Source organism: Arvicola amphibius, chromosome 14 (genome assembly GCF_903992535.2).
Source record: "Arvicola amphibius chromosome 14, mArvAmp1.2, whole genome shotgun sequence".
NCBI lineage: Eukaryota > Metazoa > Chordata > Mammalia > Rodentia > Cricetidae > Arvicola > Arvicola amphibius.
This window is the reverse complement of record NC_052060.1, coordinates 40,378,289-40,401,439: the sequence shown is the minus strand read 5'-3', so window position 1 is coordinate 40,401,439 and position 23,151 is coordinate 40,378,289. Positions and strand designations below refer to the sequence as shown.

General features: G+C 43.3%; 1 protein-coding gene across 3 annotated transcripts in view; it reads left to right on the top strand.

Annotated features, from left to right (window-relative positions):
* Positions 1-19,707, top strand: part of Npnt (nephronectin) — a 64,133-nt gene extending 44,426 nt beyond the window's left edge. For all 3 annotated transcript variants that reach the window (XM_038311419.1, XM_038311420.1, XM_038311418.1), the window contains 4 exons: positions 9,856-9,942; positions 10,448-10,546; positions 15,502-15,758; positions 17,148-19,707. In XM_038311419.1, the coding sequence (XP_038167347.1) occupies positions 9,856-9,942; positions 10,448-10,546; positions 15,502-15,758; positions 17,148-17,231 (527 nt within the window). In that variant the 3' untranslated portion in view covers positions 17,232-19,707. The remainder of the gene's footprint in view (positions 1-9,855; positions 9,943-10,447; positions 10,547-15,501; positions 15,759-17,147) is intronic.
* The last annotated feature ends 3,444 nt before the right edge of the window (positions 19,708-23,151 follow it).

Sequence of the window (23,151 nt, the reverse complement as noted above, 5' to 3'; positions counted from 1 at the left end):
GGGGAGGTGCCTAGCTGCAGTGTAAGACAGACTGGGGAGCCGGGCGGCGGTGGCGCACGCCTTTAATCCCAGCACTCTGGAGGCAGAGGCAGGCGGATCTCTGTGAGTTCGAGACCAGCCTGGTCTACAAGAGCTAGTTCCTAGCTGCAGTGAAAGACTGGGGAGGTCCCAGCTGCAGTGTAAGACTGGGGAGGTGCCCAGCTGCAGAGATTCTCCAAAATCTGTAGGAGATTGTGATTCCTGGGACATTCTCTTGGCGATCACTTTGATCGTGTGCCAGGACTATCACATGCCACAGATAACCTTGCCACTCAGGCACGCTGCCAGGAATTAAAACTCCACTCTCCCTTCATCTTCAGCAATAGCTACTCCTAAGTTTAGCGTGTAGGAGAATATTGTGGAGACTTCTAAACTTGGTTTCTTGTGGTTATAGCATATATTCTGAAAAACGAAAGGTTACCAAGGTTTTTATTCAGAAAAAGAAAACATTATTTATTTTCTGTGAAAATAGTAAGGAACCTTAACATATTTTTAGTTCACCTAATTTTTTTATTCTAAAAAAGATTATACCTAAAGTGTCACCATTTCTTGCCAAGAACTTGTGTGCCTTTCGACCAAGTCTTCTCTCTCTCTCTCTCTCTCTCAGTTTATAGCTTCAAAATTTACCATATGTCCATAATCTAAATGATTGTGAAATACAGTATTTTTGTCAGATTTTTAGAAATATAATCAGGTGCCAGTGCTGTATGAGACACGCTGAAGGACTCTGCATGGTGAGATGTATTGATTAACAAAAAGAGGCCCGTCAACCATGGAGAATGGTCATCTCAGCGTGTCTGCTTCCGAGCTCCTCAAGATAGTTAAAATACAGTTTACTTTATGATTCTATTATGAAAAAGTTTGTTTAAAGACTCACAAATATTTTAATACCATAAAGATTTATGAAACAATCCTGCAACACAATATAGGTTTGCAAAGAGTGCTGTTGACTGCAGCGTTTTGTTCCTTTGATACTGCTACAAAAGAAAAGGATGCAGAATTGCAAACTTCCATTTTAAACAGCAAATAAGTGGTCCCTGTGATAATTGCCATAGTCTCTGGGCATATTAATTTGGGGTCTAGGGGCATTACTAAAGCAGCATTACTTAAGTATCCTAGAGTCTTATTCTTATATCCCATGACTTTATGAGGACTCTTAGGTCACTCTTAGGTCAGCACCCTTCCCCATAGCCCAGATCACAGCGGAGACATCCTTGTTTAACCTAAATTTAAGAAGCCATAATGTTATCCTACTCCACGGCAATGACTCTTGGTCATTGTGTTCAGGTTCACTTCCCATGAACTTCAGAAGTATTTCAGAAAATGAATCTACTCTTCCTTAGTTAAGTAGTTTGAATTGCATTTCTTATTGAAGCTAAATTCCCCTTCTTGATTCCGATGGCTTTTCAAATAAATGATCAGCTATTTCAGATTACAGTTTTACTCTTGCCCTGACCAAGGATAACATAGCCGCCAACGGTAAACATTCTCTAGAAGATTTTATGTCCAGTATACTTTTAAAATTTAAGCCTGATGTTGAGAGCTAGTATAAACCGTGGGAAGGGGGTATGGAAATAGGTGAAGCATATGACATGGATTCCCTCCAGGACTCTTCTTACAATGCACTGAGTCAGGAAGCCTGGGTTTGCTTCATCCCTCTAATATTTAGGAGTTTGCAACTTTGCTCAATTACCCAGGCCTTCCTTTCCACTGAGTGGGTTCAAGGTCAGAGAGAATTCAAGTAAAAATTATATGAATAATGAGCTGCTATGAAATGGGAAAGATTACTTACTATATTAATTCACTGTAGCCATACTGGGAAGAATAAATATATTAAAAAGTCACCTTCCATGTAGGATATGAAATATTCAACATCTTTTTCAAAATAAGAATACTCTGATGTAGTGGTCCTCAACCCTCCTCATGCTGCAACTGTTCACACAGTTCCTTATGTTGTGCTGACCCCAGCCATAAAATCACTTTAATTGCCATTTCATAGCTATATATTTTTTTGTTTTGTTTGTTTGTTTTTCGAGACACGGTTTCTCTGCAGCTTTTTTAGAGCCTGTCCTGGAACTAGCTCTTGTAGACCAGGTTGGCCTCGAACTCACAGAGATCCGCCTGCCTCTGCCTCCCGAGTGCTGGGATTAAAGGCGTGCGCCACCACCGCCCGGCTCATAGCTATATTTTTGCAAAAAAAGATTTAAATCTTTTTGGGGGGAGGGAATAGAGGTTGGTGAAAGGGGTCACAACCCACAGGCTGAAACCACTGCTCTAAGGGCTCTAAGGATTTTTTGTGAATGGGACTAGAAACTAACCAGATGCGTTTTTCAGAGCCAACTGTAAACCAGCTCAATAGGCTAGTTTGAACTGTACTAATTCCCCTGACAAAGTATGGCATTGTTCTTTCATTACTGGGACAAAGTAGTATTTCTTCAAGTGTGTTTCATAGGCCGTTAGCTCCCAGAAATGTTACGTAAGTTCTGGGGTCAAATACATTAAGAAGTCCAAGGTTTAGCCAGGTTAACTAGGTGTGATAGCTCTAAGGCTTCTCAAAAGTATAATGTGCTAATGGTCACTGTCAGTCTCTAGAAGCATAGTACAGTGTGTGTATCTACAGATAGATTTAACCATGGGATTGTTTAATTCACTGGATTAGAAGTCTCCGCAACTGGTGTCTGGTCAGTTCTTGGCTGAACTAGGAAGTATGGAGACTTCTCACCACAATCACCAAGGGTCCTGATTACAGCTGGCATCCTATGCCATGCAGAGATGAATGAGACTGTTCTGATATGGTTGGGTGGACATCATTGTGGTTCAGGTAGGGAAGAAAGGTGCCGGGCAGACAAGCGGAAAAATCAGATTTAAATGGTGGCATGTCTATCTGAATACAAGGGATCACTGGAAATCGGGGGACTACACACAAAAAAAAACAAGACTCTGCTGTCCACAGAGGTAAAGGTAATAGGTAAGATCTATATAAGAGCAAAGGAAATAAAGGTCTCAGAGGAGGAAATTGGGGGAGAATGCATCCCGATATAGCAGTATGATAAATGGGAAAAAAAAGTGACTCTCCACAATTTTAAAAGTTGCTTGGAAAAAATAGCTATATTTTCTATGTGTTAACTGAAAATTTTAATATAAAACAATATATACCATCCTATCCCAATTAGATGTAAAATATATGAATCCATATGTTCAGATGTATATGAAAGCCTGGAAGAAAAAAAAAGTCAGAAATGACCATGGGCATATGCCATGCATGGTGCTTTCAGCGATTTCCATTGCTTGCTTGTTATCCTTATGCAGTGGTTTTTCAGTTCTTGATTGTCATCGCCAAGGATAACCACGATTTATTGTGACGATGACTCTCTAGGAGTGGGCAGTGGGAATGGACTCTCAGTCTCCCCCTGGAAGAGTGAAGGGTGGCAGCGTACGTTCTGAGAAAGGACCCAGGGAGTTCTGGTTCTGAATCATGCCAGTTTCATTTGAAGCATTTCTAGCTTTTAGCATTTAGAATGTTTCATCAACTTCTAACTGTTCAGAAATTTCTCCAGAATAGAATGTGCCGTAAATGGACAATTTCAGCCAAAGGACCCCAATTATTACAAGGAATATAGTATCGCTTGAAGCAATGGACATATCCTCACCCCCCCACCCCCTCCCCACACAATGTTTTTCCTGTTTTCAGAATCCACATTCAACTAGAATAATTCAGGGTGTTTATCTAAGGTTCCTCTTTTCTGGATCATACTCATTCATGCAGACTGCCTCAATGAATCAGTATGTGTACAAATTACAAGCAGGTCTTATTAAAGTGAGCACTCTGCTTCCGTGGGGCCGGGAATGGATCTCAGATTGCATTTTCAGCACACTCACAAGTATGCCGTTGCTGTGCAGGCCAGATTGTGTGGCAGGGTTCTCTCGGCCTCAGCGGCAGCCTCCATCCAGGAAAACCGTGTCTTGCATAGAAAGAGATTTGGCCAGATGTAGGCCAATTCAAAATACAATAATTGCATAATGGAAATTTACCGCCTGCACCATGTAAAACAAAGGTGAAGGTGTTATAGACTCAGGATTATAGAATATAATGTAATTAATCTCTGTCACATTATTTACAAGTGGCTGAGGACCGGCCTTGCTGTTGCTGTTGTTGGAGAACATGAGAATGAGCTGAAAGTCCCCGCATCGAATAGTGAGAAGGTAGTTGGTTCCTTTCAGGACTGTGGCTCTGCAGCAATACTGTCCTTGGGGTGGTTTTTATTTCTCTTCGCGGGTTTTCATAGTCTGTAGATGCCAGCATTTTCAGTCACAGACATAGTCTCTTTTCTAATTCCGTGTGGTGATGAGTAAACAGATTGTTTCAACTGAGGGGTGAAAAGGTCTTCCAACCGGTGTGTTCTCGAGTAATCAGTAAGGCCTGCAGAGCCCCCAAGTGATGTTGTCATCTGCCCAGAGATTAAGTCTCTGCCAATACTGTTGGAGAGGCAAGTAGCTGCTGTTCATAGGTCAGGGCCTGGTGCTGTGAATTCTGACAGTTTTTAAGATTATTTTTTATTTGTATTTTAATGGGATTCTGTGGTGACTGGAAAGAAAAAAATATGGCTCTTTTCAGAAAGTATAAATTGAGTTCCGAGTGAACATGGCCTGGGTTAGAGATCAGAATTTTTTTTAAAGCTCTGTGCACATTTGCCTATGGAGTTATAATGAAAAAGACTGTGTTTGGGGCACATTACCAGATTCTTGTGTCTCTGGTTCCTCATCTGAACGTTGAGGTAGTTTCAGTTTATCCCTCACTGGGCGGCTGGGTCAGTTCGTTGGGACAGTCCGTGTAGAGCACTTACCACCACGATTGCCACGTAAGAACATCAGCTGTTTCTACACCCACGGATGCTGAATTGGTTCTTAAAGTAATAACAGGGTTTCCTAATTAATTCATAAAAGAAGCCAATACTCTAGTGATGACTTTTTTCTGATGCTTTTTTATTATGGTTGGCTACAGTTTTAATGCCGTTTTTGGCTAATGTTGTCTTTCCAAAACAAATTGATTTGCAAGTGCGAGCAGAGAAACCGAGGACAGAAATGAGCTACTTTGGGGAAGCCTTTGTTTATCACCATAGAGTTTGTGTTTAGACCAGGCGCTCATAGCATGTACAGAGTTAAATGGATATTAAAATAGAGACACTGTCACCTCAGCGTCTTCACTGTGAACCTGATGACAGTTGTCTCCCATCCATGAATCTGTCCAGGCGGCAAGCTTTCATGGAACATCTTGTGAGTAGCAAAACCAGAAGCTTCCCTTCTGCTTTTAATAGATGATTTGGACGAGTGGGTGGACTCTGTGCTCAGGTGTGCTGCCCCTAGTTCAAGTAACCGTCGTGGGGGATTCACACCTGTGTGGAGGTGCACACTCTGGCCTGCGGGAGTCTCACCCTCCCAGGTTGCTTTGACGTAGAAGAGGGTGGGAGAACTAAGCCTCTGGGATATCCACTTGCTTACAGTCATGCTTAGTGAAGAACCATGATTGGGAGTCTCAGTCCTCGCAGGAGCTCCCTGGGTAATTCCTCTGAGGTGTTCTGAAAGTTTATAAAAGGAACGTAGAGGATACAGAGGAGGGTGGTGGGGTCTGCTACCCCCACAGGCTTGTTACTGAGCACCTAGACTTGCCCTCTCTTCTCGCCAGGGACTTACTGCTTCCCAGCTCTGTTCATTGCTCTGAGGCTCTGTCCTCTGACCTCTGTTGGTCCTTCCTATAGGATGCAGTGTTGGAAGCAAGATCATATTTCTGTGGGGGCTCAGCAACCCTTTTCTTGTTTCAAGAAGCCAACACTTGGCTAAAACATTTCTTGAATGGGGGTAAGGAAATTGCAGCGGCATTTCCAATCGCTTTATTTTCTTCTCTCTGCTGAGTGTGTTCTGCATTTGGAGGGGGGAGGGGGAGAGAGAGGAGAGAGATGATACAACCCCACAAAGCCCTCATTACTTATTGTGATCCTCCATGCTGTAGTCTCTTAAAATGTCTAGATTTTTTTTCCACCTCACATTAGAGTACTCACATTAGAGTAGCGCAAACATCACTTCTCAGAGAGTTTCAGCATCACCCTTCCTGGGTGAGCTTTGCCGGGTTCCACCCGGCACGGCCACACTTAAGCAGCATCTTCTGCTTTTCGGTTAAAGCGCCCACGACGTCCATCTCCACCTCAAAGAATGTAGGTCAAAGGAAGGTGAGGGTGACGTGTGTCCCTTTCCCTGGGTGAAACCCAGCATCCGCTGGGCGTCACACTGGTGCTCTGTACTTTGATCCCGTAGTGAGTGGAGGATGGTGAAGGAAAGAAAATAAATGAACAAGAACGTGTTAGTCCGCTAGCTTTATGCTTTTTCATCTTCATCACTATGCCATTCTCAGTCTAAGACAGTGACTCGTCCCTTCCTTTCTCTTTACCACGTCGTGGGGGCTCTCGCCACCACTGTGTACTCTGCACGTGGCTGATCTGTGCAGCCTTTACACTTGCTGCCCAGGGCACCGTCCTCCTCACCCCAGCTTTGCGCTTTGTGCGTGGAAGGTTCTGCCTCTTTCCCGTTCAGTTTAAATTGTTCTTTCCAGAGGAAACCTTCCAATCTTCCTTGATAACACAGAGCCAAGTACAGAGTACCCGGACCCATCGACAGGAGACAAATGCCAACGGGCATCCTTCGTCATAACACCCGTAATCTCTACACTGCAAGAGTTAAGCTTCTCCGTTTCCGAGGTTTTTGTTCTATTCTGCTACTAGAGAATGGAACAAAAGCACAATTGTGTGCAAATGTTTTTATAACGTGTGCCATGAGAAGTGAAGCCAATTTACCTATAACTTTGTACTCCTAATAAATAAGAAAGGTTTTCTCTAAGAATCTAAAAATGAGGAGAGGAAAGCTGTCATTGGATGTCATTGCTGACAGTCATTCGGTACTCCCAGGGACCAATGAGCAGCCTACCCACAGGGCTCATCTGTCTTAGCTCAGACTTTGTCATCCCTGTCCATCTGTGTGTGTGTGTGTGCATGTGTGTGCATGTATGTATTTATGTGTATGTGTATCTTTTTTTTTTTTTTTGGTTTTTCGAGACAGGGTTTCCCTGTAGTTTCTAGAGCCTGTCCTGGATCTAGCTCTTGTACACCAGGCTGGTCTCGAACTCACAGAGATCCGCCTGCCTCTGCCTCCCGAGTGCTGGGATTAAAGGAGTGCGCCACCACCGCCCGGCTCGTGTATGTGTATCTTGTGTTTGTGCGTATGTACATGGTGTATGTGTGTGCATGTTTGTGTGTGTATTGTGTTTGTATATGTGTGTGCACATGGTGTGTATGCATGTTTGTGAGTATATTGTGTTTGTATATTTGTGTACACATGGTGTGTGTGCATGTTTGTGTGTGTATTGTGTTTGTATATGTGTGTGCACATGGTGTGTGTGCATGTTTGTGTGTGTGTATTGTGTTTGTATATTTGTGTGCACGTGGTGTGTATGGATGTGTGTGTGTGCGCACATTCTGTGAAAGAGGAAGGCGCTTCCCATTTTGACTTTTGAAATAAAAGTGGGGGAAGAATCCAGATGGAGTAGTAGATTGAAACCAGCTGCAAATAGGATAAGACTGTGCATTTAAAAGTCCTTGCTAACAATAGTAACATAGAGAAAGAGAACCTTGGGAATGTCACCAGTTTTACAGTAGTCTGTGTCTCTCATGCCCTGTCTTATAAAAATAAAGTATTAATTAAATTTCTGACAAAGAGAAGGGAGTATTCCCTGGCCTCTGGTCAAGAATTCCATCAACAACTTTCCCATAATTTTCCCTACTCTCTGACCCAGCTATTCTTCATCTTCAGGCAGTGTTTTTTCTCCCTACCCCTTTTCAAACCTTAAGATGTCCATTTATCTCCATGTTTGATGTTGGTGTCTGCCATTAGAATTCAAGCTTCGTAGGATCTGTGCCCTTGTTGGTCTTGTTCCCTCTCTTCACACCGTCTCCTCAGTGCCCACCCCAGGCTTGGCGTTTGTTTGGAAATCAAATATAGATGGAATGAATGCATAAATACGGACTTAAATGAATCAGTTCTCTTGAAGTGTATTCTTAGGCTCTGTCCCACTTGTGACAGCTGATTCGGGGTGTTGACAAGAACATGGTTTCAAGACAGGATCTTTGCGTTTGCTCAGTGATCTCCAAGTGCCTGTCACCAGGTCAAGCCCTGGAGATGCCATATGAGTAGAATGTGATTGATGCCATCGAGGACCTCAGGGACTAGCAGAGAGACAGACGTGTGTGTGTGTGTGTGTGTGTGTGTGTGTGTGTGTGTGTGTGTGTGTGTGTGTGTGAATAACTACAGTTCCGTACAAAAGCGTATGAAAGTAACAGGCATACGGGGCTATTGACGCACAGGGAGGAGTTTAATTCTGCTACGGGTGTGAAAGTTTTCAGAGCTTTCTCTGATGTTTATGCTGTTATGAAAGGAAGAGGGGATGTTTGTTCAGGTTAATTAGTAGGAAAAAGAGCCCCAGTGTCAGGGATGTGGAAACAAATGGCATGCTTAGACAGTGTTGTGTGTTTTGTTGGGGTGAATTGCTAATGCCGTACCAGGAAGCCTCCCGTACTTGATCTTATAGGATTGAGGAACCTGCTTAGATAGGGAACACTGTGCTAATAGGCGTGTACCAGTGTACAGCAGTGTGCAGAGCTCTGCTGAGGGAGAGGGGTGCTGTGAGTAGAAACAGATCGTTACTACTGTTGAGGAATTTTCACTTAAAGTTCAGACTGCATCTCACACAGAGATGAATTTGACAATATTTTTGCTAGAAATCAGAAGTTGTTTTATACCATAGTGAGCTCTTCCTCCCCCCTCCCCGCATGTGTGTGGTATATGTATATGTTTATGTGTGTGCATATATGTGAGCACATGTGTATGTGTGTCAAAGACCAGAGGTCAACCTCCGATATGTTTTTTGTTATTCTCCACCTTGTTTTGATTCATTCATTCATTATTTTTGAAGCTCAGGAAGAATTTTATTCGTAGCAGGCTGTACATTTCTACACCTGCTGGGAGGAGGGAGCAGGGAGGAGAAGATGAAGCTGCTATGCCTTCTAAGTCAGGAATGGAGGTTAGATCTGAAAAAGACGGAAGGCAGAGTTACACCCCTGGGTTAGACCTCCCACACCAGGTGGCCTGAGCAGTGAAGATCTGCAAGCCACGGCCTCCTGCTTTGTCTTTTAGGTAGGGTCAGCGCCTCTCACCAAACCAGAAGCATCCCTTTGGCTAGGTGGGCTGGCCACATAATTTCAGGGATCCTCCTATCTCTGACCCCACAGAATTGGAGTTAGAGATGTGTACTGCTACACCAGTTTTTCATGTGGGGTCTGGGGATCCAAAACTCGGGACTAACCATATACAGCAGGTACTTTAGCACCCAAGCAATCTCCCCGGCTCAGTGGTTAAGAGCATTGACTGTTCTTGCAGAGGACCCGGGTTCAATTCCCAACAGCTACATAGTAGCTCACAACTGTCTGTAACTGCAAGATCTGACACCCTCACATAGACAATGCAAATAAAACATATATGAATAAATAATTTTAAAAAGTTATTCTTATTTAGAATTATAGAAACTTTGAAAATTGTGTTTTAATTTTTATCTGGGTAAATGTGAGAGTACAGATCCCTGCACAATGGATTATATCGCTCCTTATGTAAGGTGAACAGAAATGCATAGGCTTTCCATTGTTCTTCTTAAAGACCGGTGTCTTCTCAGGGTGTCGTTTAAAGGAGGGGAACAAACCATCGGCTTCTCTCTTACAGTTCCACGGCAGCCTTCAAACGACCTGTTTGAAATATTTGAAATCGAAAGAGGAGTCAGCGCGGACGACGAAGCAAAGGACGACCCAGGTAGCAGCTCTTCTATTCCAGTCTTGCCCTCCATCCCAAGAAAAGATCTTGAATTTTCTTTTCAGTTGGGATACAAAACAGTGGGTTTCGTTAATAGGAGGAGATAAAATTGTAGACCACATTCGGGCAAGTTAGGTGATTTCTTCTCTTCTGTTCTTTTTATGCAACTCAGTTGGTTCAATCACTTGCGCAAAAATAATTATGAGTCACCATTTTCTTTTGACATCACATTAAAGTGGTGTTTGGATCATGAGATGGAAGTCATATTTTAACAGTGGCAACCCAGTGGGGCCGTGAATTGGGAACACCCTTGGTTCTGTTTTTGCAGCTGAGCATCTACCCAAAGGATGCATGCCATTTCCTTTCGAGCTCAGGGCAAGGTGTTCTGATGGGACATTCAGTGTGTATCAGAGAAAACTCCTGCTATGTGCTACTTCTGGTTTACAAATCACTGGCCGCTGTCTGTGGAGTTTGTGTTCTTATCTTTCTGGCCACCTCCTTTCAGGTGTTCTCATACACAGCTGTAACTTTGACCATGGACTCTGCGGATGGATCAGAGAAAAAGACAGCGACTTGCACTGGGAGCCCATCAGGGACCCAGCAGGTAACGGCACGTCATCTAATACCTTCTGGCACTGTTTGATCCTTTTGACCATCAAACAAAACAAAACAAAAACAAAAACACAGTCCATCCCTATAGTGTGTATTCCATCTTCTTTAGGGGAGTAGACTTGGTAGCAGTCTGTTAGACTCATATTATGGGACACAGGTAGAAAAGGCTGGGTAAATGAGCATTTAGAGTCATCCTAGCATAAGTTTTCAAGGTACTTATAGCACCTGATTCCTGTGAGTAAAAACGGTGACACAGTGTTGTGCCCTGTGGTAACAGTCCTGGGTATTTTTGCCAGTTTGATTGGTTAGTGATGATTTGAGCAGTAGATGAACCGAGACAGTTGGAATCACACCACACAGTGCCTCTGAATGACTGACTATAAGTCAGGTCCTGGAGGACAGAGGACTCATCGCCACCGCTGCTCTGGAGGGAAGCTTGTTCAGAAGCTTGACTTTGACGTGGGTTCTTGGGAAATTAGTCCAAGTGTAAATGTACAATGCTCACTGATGTAAACATTCAGGGCTTTGTATTTTGCTCTGTTCCAAGAAGTAAAGCTGCACATTGGAGTTTTTTTCTCCCCTCAGTAATTAAATGGATTTTTTTTTTGAAATTTTGTTTTGTTGTTGTTGCTTTTGAATGAAGCCAGCTTAATGGAAAGGTGAGAAACCTAGTTTCTTTTTTCCTTTTGGTTTTGATTCTAGCTTCTAAGAATAAAACACAAAATATGAAGGGAAAACATGCTGTGTTTTGTCCTTCTGAAGCCCAGTTTTCAAATGCCTTCCTGTCTTTAGAAGGCAGCACAGAGAAGCTAGCTTGTGAGCGTGCACACTCTGATATAGCAGCTGTGGTACACAGGTCGGTGGGGCATCGTGGCCCCCTGGGGAGACCAACAGTGCTTACAGGGTTCTTCTTCAGTGTGCAGTCTTGGCAATAAGGCTTCAAATCATCGTTCCATACTGCTTTCATCAGAACTTCTGAAATTGAATTAAATGCAAGTGAAAGAATATTGAATTGAAAAAGATACTTTAGAATCAATATTAAGGTAAATCTTAAAAACTATGAATATTCAGTAAATAGATCGAGTTTTTAGGATTTGTTTTTGTAGCCGGGTGGTAGTAGCTTGTGCCTTTATTTAATCCAAGCACTCAGGGGCAGAGGCAGGCGGCTCTGAGTTCAGGGCCAGCCTGGTCTATAGGGTGAGTTCCAGAATAGCCAGGGCTACACAGAGAAATCCTGTTTTGAAAAAAACAAAAACAAAACATAACAAAATTTGTTTTTGTTATAAAAAGGAAACACATGTAATACTTCATATAGTTCGGTCGTGCTCCTCTCCGTCTTGAGTTACTCGTACTCATGTAAGGGAAACTCTGAGCATAATACTGATATCGTCAGGAGTGTCATATATGTAAATAACAGACTCAGCAGATGTTAACATCTGCTGCCACCCCAGCACATTCCTCGCCTCATTAATTTGATTTAACCCTCATATCCACCCAGCGAATCGGGCGATCCTTTCATAGGAGAATCATTGCTGTCCAGAGAGGCAATGGAAGCCTGCTCAGGCTGCAAAGCTCAAGAGATGAAACTTAGTGTGTTGTAGACTCAGCTCAGTGCCTGCAGCTTTAGCCCATGTGATTCTGTACCCGATGTAGTTAGTACATCAGGCCTCTAAGTGGGACTGGGTCAGACTGCTGCCCTGTTTGCAACAGAAAGATCTTCTACAGGCAATGGTGATGAGCCTGTCAGTAGTGGTCATGGCCACACCATGAAGAAGAATTCATTCTAAGTTTGAAAGAACTCATTGGCTTTGTAGAAAGAGGCTGTTTGCCATAGGTCCTGTAAAAAGTCGAATTGGTTTTTAGAACAGTTTTTCAGAGCCAAGTACTCTTCAGCACTGTTCATTGTTACCTCATTTGTAGACATTTTGATTGGGACAAACCCTTCTTGTCCTGTGGTAGAAGATACATGAAATTTGGAATGGGGGTGGGTGGGTGGGTGTTTTACGTGGTCATTGGACTGCGTTAGAATAGAACAATGGAGAGGATGTGGCAGCAGCTTAGCGGATGCACTAACCCCTGGCGATTAGACCTGGCTCCTCTAGGATGCTTTTCTAGTTTTTACCAAACACTTGGATTAAATGAACATCAAATTTAGATATGGAAGAAAGCTCAGCTTAACCGTGACTTCAAGCTGGAGAGAAAAGTGATTGTGGGCCCACAAAACCATCATCCAAGAGGCTAGTTAGGTTAGTGGGCCATTCTGCAGGGAAGAACTCGTGCTGAGTATGTCTTAGGGTCTAGAAACCAATCACAGCTATGGAAAGACGTAATCAAGAATTAAATGTAAAGGACTTCTGAGTTAGTGTGTAATAAAGTCATTACGAGTGAATCGCATGACACTTGTTTCAGAAGGAGGCTATTTGTATAGATCGGGTCCTTTTCTAGAAGGCAAAAACATCATCTGGTGAAGTGCTTGTTCCACTTCTGAGGAGCTTTCGTCATCTGAGCCTTAGTTACACATCACTGAGAAGAGAGTGACCGGGATGGGGAGGTATATCATCCTTTACCTGTGAAGAATGGGTGAAGGCCAGAATATTTAACCTGCAGCAGCAATAGACCCAAGGTTAGAATTATACTGCTTTGAGCCAGTTGACCTAAGGTTAGAATCGGTCTTTGTGATTTAAAAGGGATGGGGAGCAGGACCCATGGCAAAAAAACAACCTAGGTGGGTTTTAGTTTCCTCTGAAAAAAAGCTTTCAGTGAAGCTCTGGGACAGAGCAGGCTGGTGTGGAGAATATGAGCTTCTAATAAACACACTGGGTGGGGTGTCCTCTGGCAAGATGTTGTTAAACGGCTAAAGCTTCGCATGAGTTGACCTCTTAATCCATCTGTAAGGGTCTGTGTTCATGTGGAAGATGTCTCAGGAGATTCTTGGGAGAATTCCCCAAGAACCAGCAAGCACGTTTTCAGCTTAGAGAAAAGGGTGGGAAGACAAGAGGATGGCAGAGAGTTGGAGGATGGGAGGCGTGCACAGCATGTCAGGATGCCGTTCCGAACCGTCCCACAGAGTATGCGGAGGATTCTGACCATACACGCCTGACCTCTACATGTGTGCTGTGGCATGTGGGCATCCCCACCACTTTGAACAGTTAGTCAATCAATAAATAAAGTTAAAAAAAAATTAAACCCAAGTCAGGGCAGCTGTATGGAGGAGGAATAGTAGCAACTGTTTACATCATTATCACAATCTTAGAGTTTTGAGTATGTGTAGAAAGGGCTGTTTGAATCTTAGGCGCTCTGTTTGCGTGCAGTGTCTCGCAGAATGTATTAGCATGCATTCCACAGAGATTTAAGATAATCCTCGTTGTCTTAAAACCTGCAGGTTCACTGTAATAATCTTACCTTGGAGACAGACATTTAATGTGCACATAAAATTTTTGGCCCAGTATTTTGGGGGTGTCAATATCTGAAGGAACAGAGCCAAAATAGGGAGGGAAGAAGCCAGCATGTCAGTGTTTTTATTGAGTTGGATACATTGAGTCAACAACCAATCTTCTGGCAGGTTTTTGCAGTGTTTTGGGAACATCTGTCGTTTATCTAACAAATAACCGAAGTGTCCTGTCTTTCCTTGTTAGTGGGGAGGTTCAAGGTGCAGGTGGGACTGGCTTCGGTTGTTGGCAGCCTGCAGGGAGCCCTTAGCCCGGAGGTTTGAGGTGCAGGTGGGACTGGCTTCGGTTGTTGGCAGCCTGCAGGGAGCACTTAGCCCGGATCATGGATATGTCACGGTTACTCAAAAGCCACTTGTTACCTAGCAGTATACCAACCTGAACTTGGTAGAGAAAACCACACTTGAATAAGAAACATCCCAAGTCTCTTGCCGTGTCTTGTATAAATAAAGTGTAAGACGATGACGATGGTCTGCCTTTGAACTGAAAGGGAAATGAGGTTTCTCCCACAACAGATACATATGTTCAGCGTTCCAACCACATTCTTCCTGCGGGCAGATCAGTGTCAAAACCCTCAGTCTGTTTGCAGTTGGCTGCGACAAAAGCGCCCGCAGGGATTGTCATCTGTGCACGCCCTGGCCTTCCGCTCACAGCTTTCTCTTGAGAAGCAACAGACCCTCGTTACAAGGGCTTGCTCTTTTTATTTTCCTAATTGCAATTTTTTAACCAAAAAAAGGTGGGAAATCTATAGACACAGTAGTCTGAGGACAGCCAAGGTGACGTGTCAAAAGCAGAGGCCTTTATTAAGCTTTGTGTTTGTTTAGCTATAACAAGACAGATAGACGCATAAACAGACAGACAGAAATACACAGTTATAGATTTGCTTTACTGTATATAAGTCTTTTAAACTACTAACCTCCAAATGAAATTGATACCCTGGAAAGATCTGGAGAGTGTCCTGGCTACCTGTTTGTCTTCCTGGGGTTTGCTGTGCCCTTGTGAGAAAGATAACAAACTGTTTTAAAACATCCTTCTGCTCTTCGGGACTATTTTTGTACGTGGAGGGAGGAGAGAATAAGCAGAAATAATGCAGTTTCGATTACTTTGTGTTTTATCGTTCAGACATTAATTGTCTACACATAAATTTTACCGGGGAAATCTTGAGTCATTTCTGCTCAACCAGTGTAGGTTGCCTGGAAGCAGTGAGCTGATGGGGATCGGAAGGTAGCGCTTCCAGGTGCCTAAGGGATGTCTGGTCATATCCAAGGAGGCAGTCAGTGTTTGGGCTAATCTAATGTGTTGACTTTGTTCTCTGTGGGCAAATATGTGGGTGTTATTTGTTAAGGCATAGCATTGTAACAGGCGCAGAAATAAGCTATATTTTTCTTCTTCAAAAAGATCTGGGATTCTTTATTGATGAATGTTACAGTCGGAAGTTTGTTAAGAACCTCCTGTCCGTGCAGTTTTGTGCTGGAAAGAGGCCCTGCTTTTCCCATTGCAGGTGGACAGTATCTCACAGTGTCTGCAGCCAAAGCCCCAGGGGGAAAAGCTGCTCGCTTGGTGCTACCTCTCGGCCACCTCATGCATTCAGGGGACCTGTGCCTGTCCTTCAGGCACAAGGTGACTGGGCTGCACTCCGGCACACTGCAGGTGTTTGTGAGAAAACACGGTGCCCATGGAGCAGCCCTGTGGGGAAGAAATGGTGGCCATGGCTGGAGGCAAACCCAGATCACCTTGCGAGGGGCTGACGTCAAGAGCGTAAGTAGATCCCCAAACGGAGGCTCTGCCTTCAGAGGAGAGCCCGGGAATAGGCCTCGAAGAAACCTTGCTCTGATTCAGGTCCGTTGCGTTGTGGCTTTTCCTGGGCACAAGAGCCCCATCCGTTGCTTCTTTCTGAAATTCTTTTCTGCTTCTTCATCCTTCTTTGCTGCAACCTTGACCACCACACCCTCACGCCCTCGTGATGACAAATGGTTTTCAAAGAGAGAAAATTGGCAGTTGAAAAAGAATTTTTTTTTAAAAAAAAATAAGTTGATAGAAACATCCAGGGTTTGGGGTGTTGTGATTAATAGTGCCTTCTTTTCCTTTACCTTCAATTCCTTAAGCATCCAGCTCTTCCTACGATAACCTCTGTAGAGGTGGTTCTTCTTTCTATTCTTAAGTGCTCCTCTGAAATTCGTTCTCCCCTTTGACCCAGAGATCAGAGTTAAGCAATTCCAGATGGGCTCTCAGAAAGCTGCTGTTCAGGATGGGTTAAGGGGAGGCTTTAAGTGGTGATGCAAACTGTATTTCGATTTTAAATTTTATTTAAAAATAACCAAGTCGTGGATAGTAATAAAATGATTTGTCACATCCTACCAAAATAATGGGTGAATTTTGGAAAATTTCATTGTTATGTAGATTCTTCCATCACTTTGCCATGAAGACTCTACTTCTGTTTCTTGCAGTCTCTTGAAACCATGTCAGAACCACGGACCCCATTACAGTTTTTTATGGGGGGTTCTGAGATTTTATGTACCTTTTGCCTCTGTTTTCTTAATGTTTATATTAGAGAAGTAAAAGAGGAAAATGCATTGCATCAAGTCATAGTACTGAAAGTTTTGTCCTGTTTTAGGGGAGAAGGGCTATACCCTACAGAGGGTAAAACGTGAGAGAGCAGATGTTGGGCATTGCACAGCCAAAGCAACAGTGTGCTTGGACTGTGGTGTATGCTTCTGTCCCAGTGTGGGTGGTGAGGGGATGCTATCAAGGGAAAACCAAGGCAGGCTGCAAGACCTGAATCTTGCAGCTCTCCAGCCCCTGCTTTCTTAGCTTTATGTCCCGTCACGCTCTTCTTCCTTCTAAACCATGCTAGTCTTTGACCAGTGTCCACTCTGCAAGCATGCCTGCAGGAAACTAGTGTGCAGGGAGAATTCCAGTTTGAAGAGTTGCTGCTTCTGAGTACTGCCGTCTGGTGACCAGCTTACTGATCCATGTGTACCAAAAGGCACGGGGCCTGGAATGACACCGGCACCTGCATCCTGGTGTTTCCATTTGCTGTAGAAGTCTAATGTTTGGTTTGGGGGAAGGGTTGCCCTCTTATGCTCCATGAGTGAGCGCTGGGAAGGGGCAGAGGAGGCCTGACCAGTGTGTGCATTCTCTCCCTAGGTCATCTTCAAAGGTGAAAAAAGGCGTGGTCACACAGGGGAGATTGGATTGGATGATGTGAGCTTGAAAAAGGGTCGCTGCTAAGAAGAACACTAGCAGCTCCAGAGCTAGCAGTGAACTGTGTCGTTCTTCCTCTTTCTCCAATCCTTGCCTTCTCATCTCCCCCTTATCAGGCCTAGGGCAAGAGTGGGTCAGGAGGAAGGCTGGTTGGTGACTCGGGTCTTGGTGGCCTGCTTTTGTGCAATCACAATGAACAGTGAGTGACCCCCTCCTTGAAGTACAGGAGCATCTGGAGACATATCCAGGCCCTTCTGGGGTGGCACCTTCTACCCTGTATCTCTTTTATGAAGGTCTTTGGCATATGTGACCCATGCCATCCTTCATCCTGGTTACGGAGTGGGCCCAATAGCCAATTATGGGAGGAGTTTCCATTCTGTGCAAAAGGTATTCTGTGATCTGTCCAGTGTTGTGCCATGAGTAGTGTTGACTTTGCTTACAGTATGATGTACAGCGTGCTTGTGAAGCTAGTTGATCCTTTTCACTTGTTCTGGCCTGACCTCACTCTGACTTTTACTGCCGTACACTTTATAACGGAAGGGTGTATAATGTATTAAGATGCATTTACTCTTGTAAACTGTGTTTTTCTTTTAAAGAGAGTTATGTAGGGTGGGCATGGAATTCCTTGTTAGTTGTACTGTGTTTGTGTAAATGTGCTATTAATATAAGTAATTTACGTGTCCCGAATATTCACAGACTCTAGTTGCAAGGTCAAAGGCAGCTTATGATAGCTTGAGTTAAAAAAAAAATACATGGCGAAATGTCACCCGTGCCATGACCTTATCCTGGCAGCAAGACAGCTGGCAGAGGTGTCCTGCTGGGGTAGTGGAATGACTTTATTTCAATGTCTTTGAGTTTGGTCTTTACAGAAGAAAGTAAGCCATTAAGGGAAGCGAGGACCCGCAGTTAATATATAAACCCTTAGGTTTTGAGTTATACCTTCAGCCAACAGCTTTCACCATTGTAACGTGGCTCCACCTGTGAGGAACTTGGTAAAGATGTGTGGGGAGTGGGGCTGTAGGGTGGGCCCATGGGACAGGCATTCACGGTGAGCTTTAAGTTGACAGGGTGGGGTGCCCACGAGTGTAGCTCATGGCTTCCATGTCACCCAGGGCTGGGATGGGAAGCAGGCGTGTGCACTGAGGAGCTGCAAGCAATGTAATGAGACTCGCTCAATACAGGAGCACGGGATTGGAATTCTCATATCCGTGAAGCCCCACCCCTAGCATCTCCCTATCATCCGGTCTAAACTAAAAACTCATAACTTTAAAAAGTCAACTTTCTCCTTACCTCTCCATCACTTCTGACTAAGTAATCAAAATATTTTCTGCTGTTTTTGCCAGGAAACACAGAGAGGATTAAAGGGTTGGAAAAAAAGATCTATGATGAAAAAGTAAAGGCACTGGGATTATTCAGCCCGGAGAAGAGAAGACTGAGGGGCAAACCATTGCTGGTTTTCCAGTATGTGAAGGGTTGGCACCAAGAGCTTGGGGACCAGCTGTTCTCCATGTGCACTGAGAATAGAACAAGAGGAAGCAGGCTTAGGCTAGAGTGTGAGGGGGCACTTCCTGGCAGGGACAGTTTCTAAGCCAAATCCTTTACAAAAAAAGAAGTGCGAAAATCATAATCTCTCTCTCCTTCTTCCTTCTCCCTCTACCTCCACCTCTCTCCCCCTTTCCTGTTCAGCTCCTCCCTTCCTCTCTATCTCCTTTTTTGCTCCCCACCACTTAAAAAAAATACTACATTAAATTTTTTACCTATTTAAGGTGCCCTTACTTCAAGGTGAAGTACCAGGTTATGAACGCTAGAAGGTACCCTGATCTGCACACTAGTATATACCAATGAGTCCGGCGGAAATAAGTGATTTGGAGTAAGCTCTGAGCCAGACAGCCTTCTCTTGACCTGTTGGAAAGAGCACAGAAGGAGATGTTGAATTCCCTAAAATGCCTCTCATTTAGCAACCAGCAGCAGCATCTAAACAGTAAATTCCCCCAAACTATTTATCTTTGGAGAGGTTATAACAAACAAATTTTTCTACAGCTTAATAATGTCCTAATGTGGCAATTTTAATGTTTTATACCCTGGGTAAGGGTATGACCCCGTTGGTTGTTCGGCAATTGCTTGTTTAGACTTGTTTTTCAGAGAGACCCTATCAAACACAGGTCCAAGAGACTTTTGTCTGGTGCATTGCCCCTGCTTTGGATGTAACAAGTTAACATGGCTACTGAACATGTCAACCACAGCACTGTTAGCCCTTGCCCTCCCCTCCTCTCATGGTTCACACACGCAGTAGGAGCCTTTCAATCCCACAAGCCGGTATTATGTTTTTGAACAGGTCCAAATGACTGTCATTTAGCTGACAGAGGCAGAGTTGGGGCTTCTGACCCGAGTCCGTAAAGTCTGATAATATGTTCTTAGTTCCATTTTTCATGATTCAGTTCCTTTTTGGCCATGTAACTACACACGGCTGAAGATGAAAGGGGAAAGGAGAGTTTCACTTTGAGGTGCCAATAAGACATTGCACTACACTGAAGAAGTTATCCAAAGTACTGTATAACATCTTGTTTATTATTTAATGTTTTCTAAAGTGAAAAATGTTTGTGGTTTTTTTTTTTTTTTTGGCCAAATGAAAGCAATCTTTGTAAATAAAAAAACACTGTTAATAATGCTGATTGTCTCTTGCTTGCTTTTTGGCTTCTGATTTTTGTGCCTGGGATCCCAGAACAATACACTGGTCTATTACAGCCATGTTCAAATTTTCTTTACTGCCTGGGAGAGTGGAAACGCAGATGTTGTTATACTTTCTGGGGTTATAGACATGGAGCCCGTTTCGTCACATTCACAGACAGGAGCGGATGAGCCACTGGGATACAAGCCTGCCTCAGTCAATTAGCTACCTTTTATAATTTACGGAAAACATTGCTCTTTGTACCACAGTAAGCTGTAAGTATATATGGAAATAGTCAAGTATATATGTATTAGAAATCATGTTGATTTATAACATTTCTCACTCCAATAACTTTTCCTAGTGGAAAGAAAAACAACGGTGAAGGAACACACTGAAAACGTTATAAGAATAAAGGTCCTTGCATGGAATTAGGGAGAACACACTTATTCCTGCTCCAGAGACCACGGGACCTGGGAGAATTAAGCCAATAAATAAGGCAACTAAGGTCTCATGGAATAGCCAGCTTGACTCAGAACCCCAGACAATTTACCCTCTGAGGGCTAGGGAGGGTCACATGAGTAAAGTTCTCATGAATTCAAGATATATGCAGTCACAAGGACAAGTCACACATGGCAGAAACAGGGTTTTTCCATAGAGGCATATACACATTTAATTGAGCAACAACGAGCAATCATGAATAATCTGAAGTAAACTCACTCCTTTCCGCCTCACCTGGGAGAAGAACAAAAGCACATTCCAAGAACAGTCTGTGCTTCGAAGAAGCTGAGGTTACAAGACTTGTTTCCTTGGAGCGTTCTCACAAGCACTCAGGATTCTCCTCACACAACTCCATTTGGACAGAACTGAATGCCTTCTTTCCTCCCAGTACACAGAGAACTCAACTGCTGGAGACACAAATCCTCCATAATTCAAGTATGCTTTCCTGCCTCGGGATTCTTTCTAATCCCTTGGAGATCTGAGAAAACCCAGTTGAAACTACTGAGCACGCAGAGGTTGGGGAAGCATATATGATGAGAGGGGTCCAGGGCGTGCTTTATTGATTTGTGTAGCAGATTTTTCAGCAATGTGTGTGTGGCTCTGGGGACCAATCCTGAGCAGACTTGCCCATGAGACGTCTCAGTCTAGAGGGAAGGGACATTTATCAAAATTACAAATGTAGAATTGGTATTCTGAGGAGCATGTATATTGGGGGTTCTAAGGCTGAGGGAACTTCGGGGTCTTCATGTGACTTTCTGAGCCTCACCACCTGGGAACCACCTGTAGGTGTGTTTGAACTCTCAGTTCCACCTGGCAAGGATGAGGGGAGTGTCTCAAGAGTGTCCATTTCTAACCAGTCTCCAAGAGATATCTTCACTGTTGAGGCTAAGGCTTTAGATTGTGATAGTGAACTGGACAGGGCCTTTATTGTTAGTGGTTGGTGTTGGACAGGCTGAAGGTCAAATGGTTGCAAGATCTACATTAATAAAACTTTACTAAGTTATAGTAATAGTACTATTTTTCTGAAAAAGTATTCTTGAGCATAGAATATTTAAACGTGCCTACGTGGTACAGAACATTGCCCTGACAGCAGGACTTCAGACTATGGAAATCATAATTGAAAACACAGAAATGTAAATGAGCCAGGCTGGCGTTGCAGATCTGTGAGACCATTATGGGGGAGAGGGGTGTGCTAAGGCAGGAGGATGAGTTCAAGGCCACTGATCACATGATGAAAGACCCCATCTCAAAAACTTAAAAACAACCTGTATACACACACACACCCCAGAGATAGAAAGATACAAAGTGATCCAGAAACTGTACATTCTAGAGAGATGATCTGGAAATATGCAGGAGAGAACCCTTAACCGTGTTTCAGAATTCCAGAATGCAGAAATCTGAAAGAAACTGGAAATTGCAGTTCCGACTTGATTTTTCTGGTGTCAGTTATTCCAAGTTTTTTCTTTTGGGCCACCAACCAGCTCCCAAATCATAACATAGAGACTTATTAGTTAGGAATCCTTGACCTTATCCTTAATATGTTTCTCTTTATGTTTTGGCCTGAGGGCTTTTTAGCTTGCTTTCTTTCCTTTCCTTCTATATATCCTACTTTCCTGTTCTCCCTGTGTCTGGCTGGGCAGCAGCTGGCTGGCTTCTAGCCCCAGCTGTGCCCCTCTCCATCATTCTCCTCTCCTCTTGAGCCTGGATTTCTTCTCCTACGTACACTCTCTGCCCACCAACCCTGCTCATTCCTCCTCTGCCTAGCTATTGGCCATTCAGCTTTTTATTAGACCAATCAGGTGCCTTAGACAGGCAAGGTGAAACAGCAACAAATTCAGCATAAACAAATATAACATACCTTTACACAGTTAAATATCCCACAGCATAAACAAATGTAACACACCTTTACACAGTTAAATATCCCACAGCATAAACAAATGTAACACACCTTTACACAGTTAAATATCCCACAGCATAAACAAATGTAACACACCTTTACACAGTTAAATATCCCACAGCATAAACAAATGTAACACACCTTTACACAGTTAAATATCCCACAGCATAAACAAATGTAACACACCTTTACACAGTTAAATATCCCACAGCATAAACAAATGTAACACACCTTTACACAGTTAAATATCCCACAGCATAAACAAATGTAACACACCTTTACACAGTTAAATATCCCACAGCATAAACAAATGTAACACACCTTTACACAGTTAAATATCCCACAGCATAAACAAATGTAACACACCTTTACAGTTAAATATCCCACAGCATAAACAAATGTAACACACCTTTACACAGTTAAATATCCCACAGCATAAACAAATGTAACACACCTTTACACAGTTAAATATCCCACAGCATAAACAAATGTAACACACCTTTACACAGTTAAATATCCCACAGCATAAACAAATGTAACACACCTTTACACAGTTAAATATCCCACAGCATAAACAAAAATAACACACCTTTACACAGTTAAAGTAATATCCCACAGCATAAACAAGTGTAGCACACCTTTACATAGTTAAATATCCCACAGCATAAACAAATGTAACACACCTTTACACAGTTAGAGTAATATCCCACCACATAAACAAGTGTAGCACACCTTTATATAGTTAACTATTCCACCACAGTCAGTCCACTAAAAACATGAAGCCATAGCATGAATAGGTCATTTGAGTTTTAAGCATATAGATTCCTACCTTGTAGGCTGCAGTTCACCTTCTCCCACATTTCCAGATCACACCCCTACAGCGT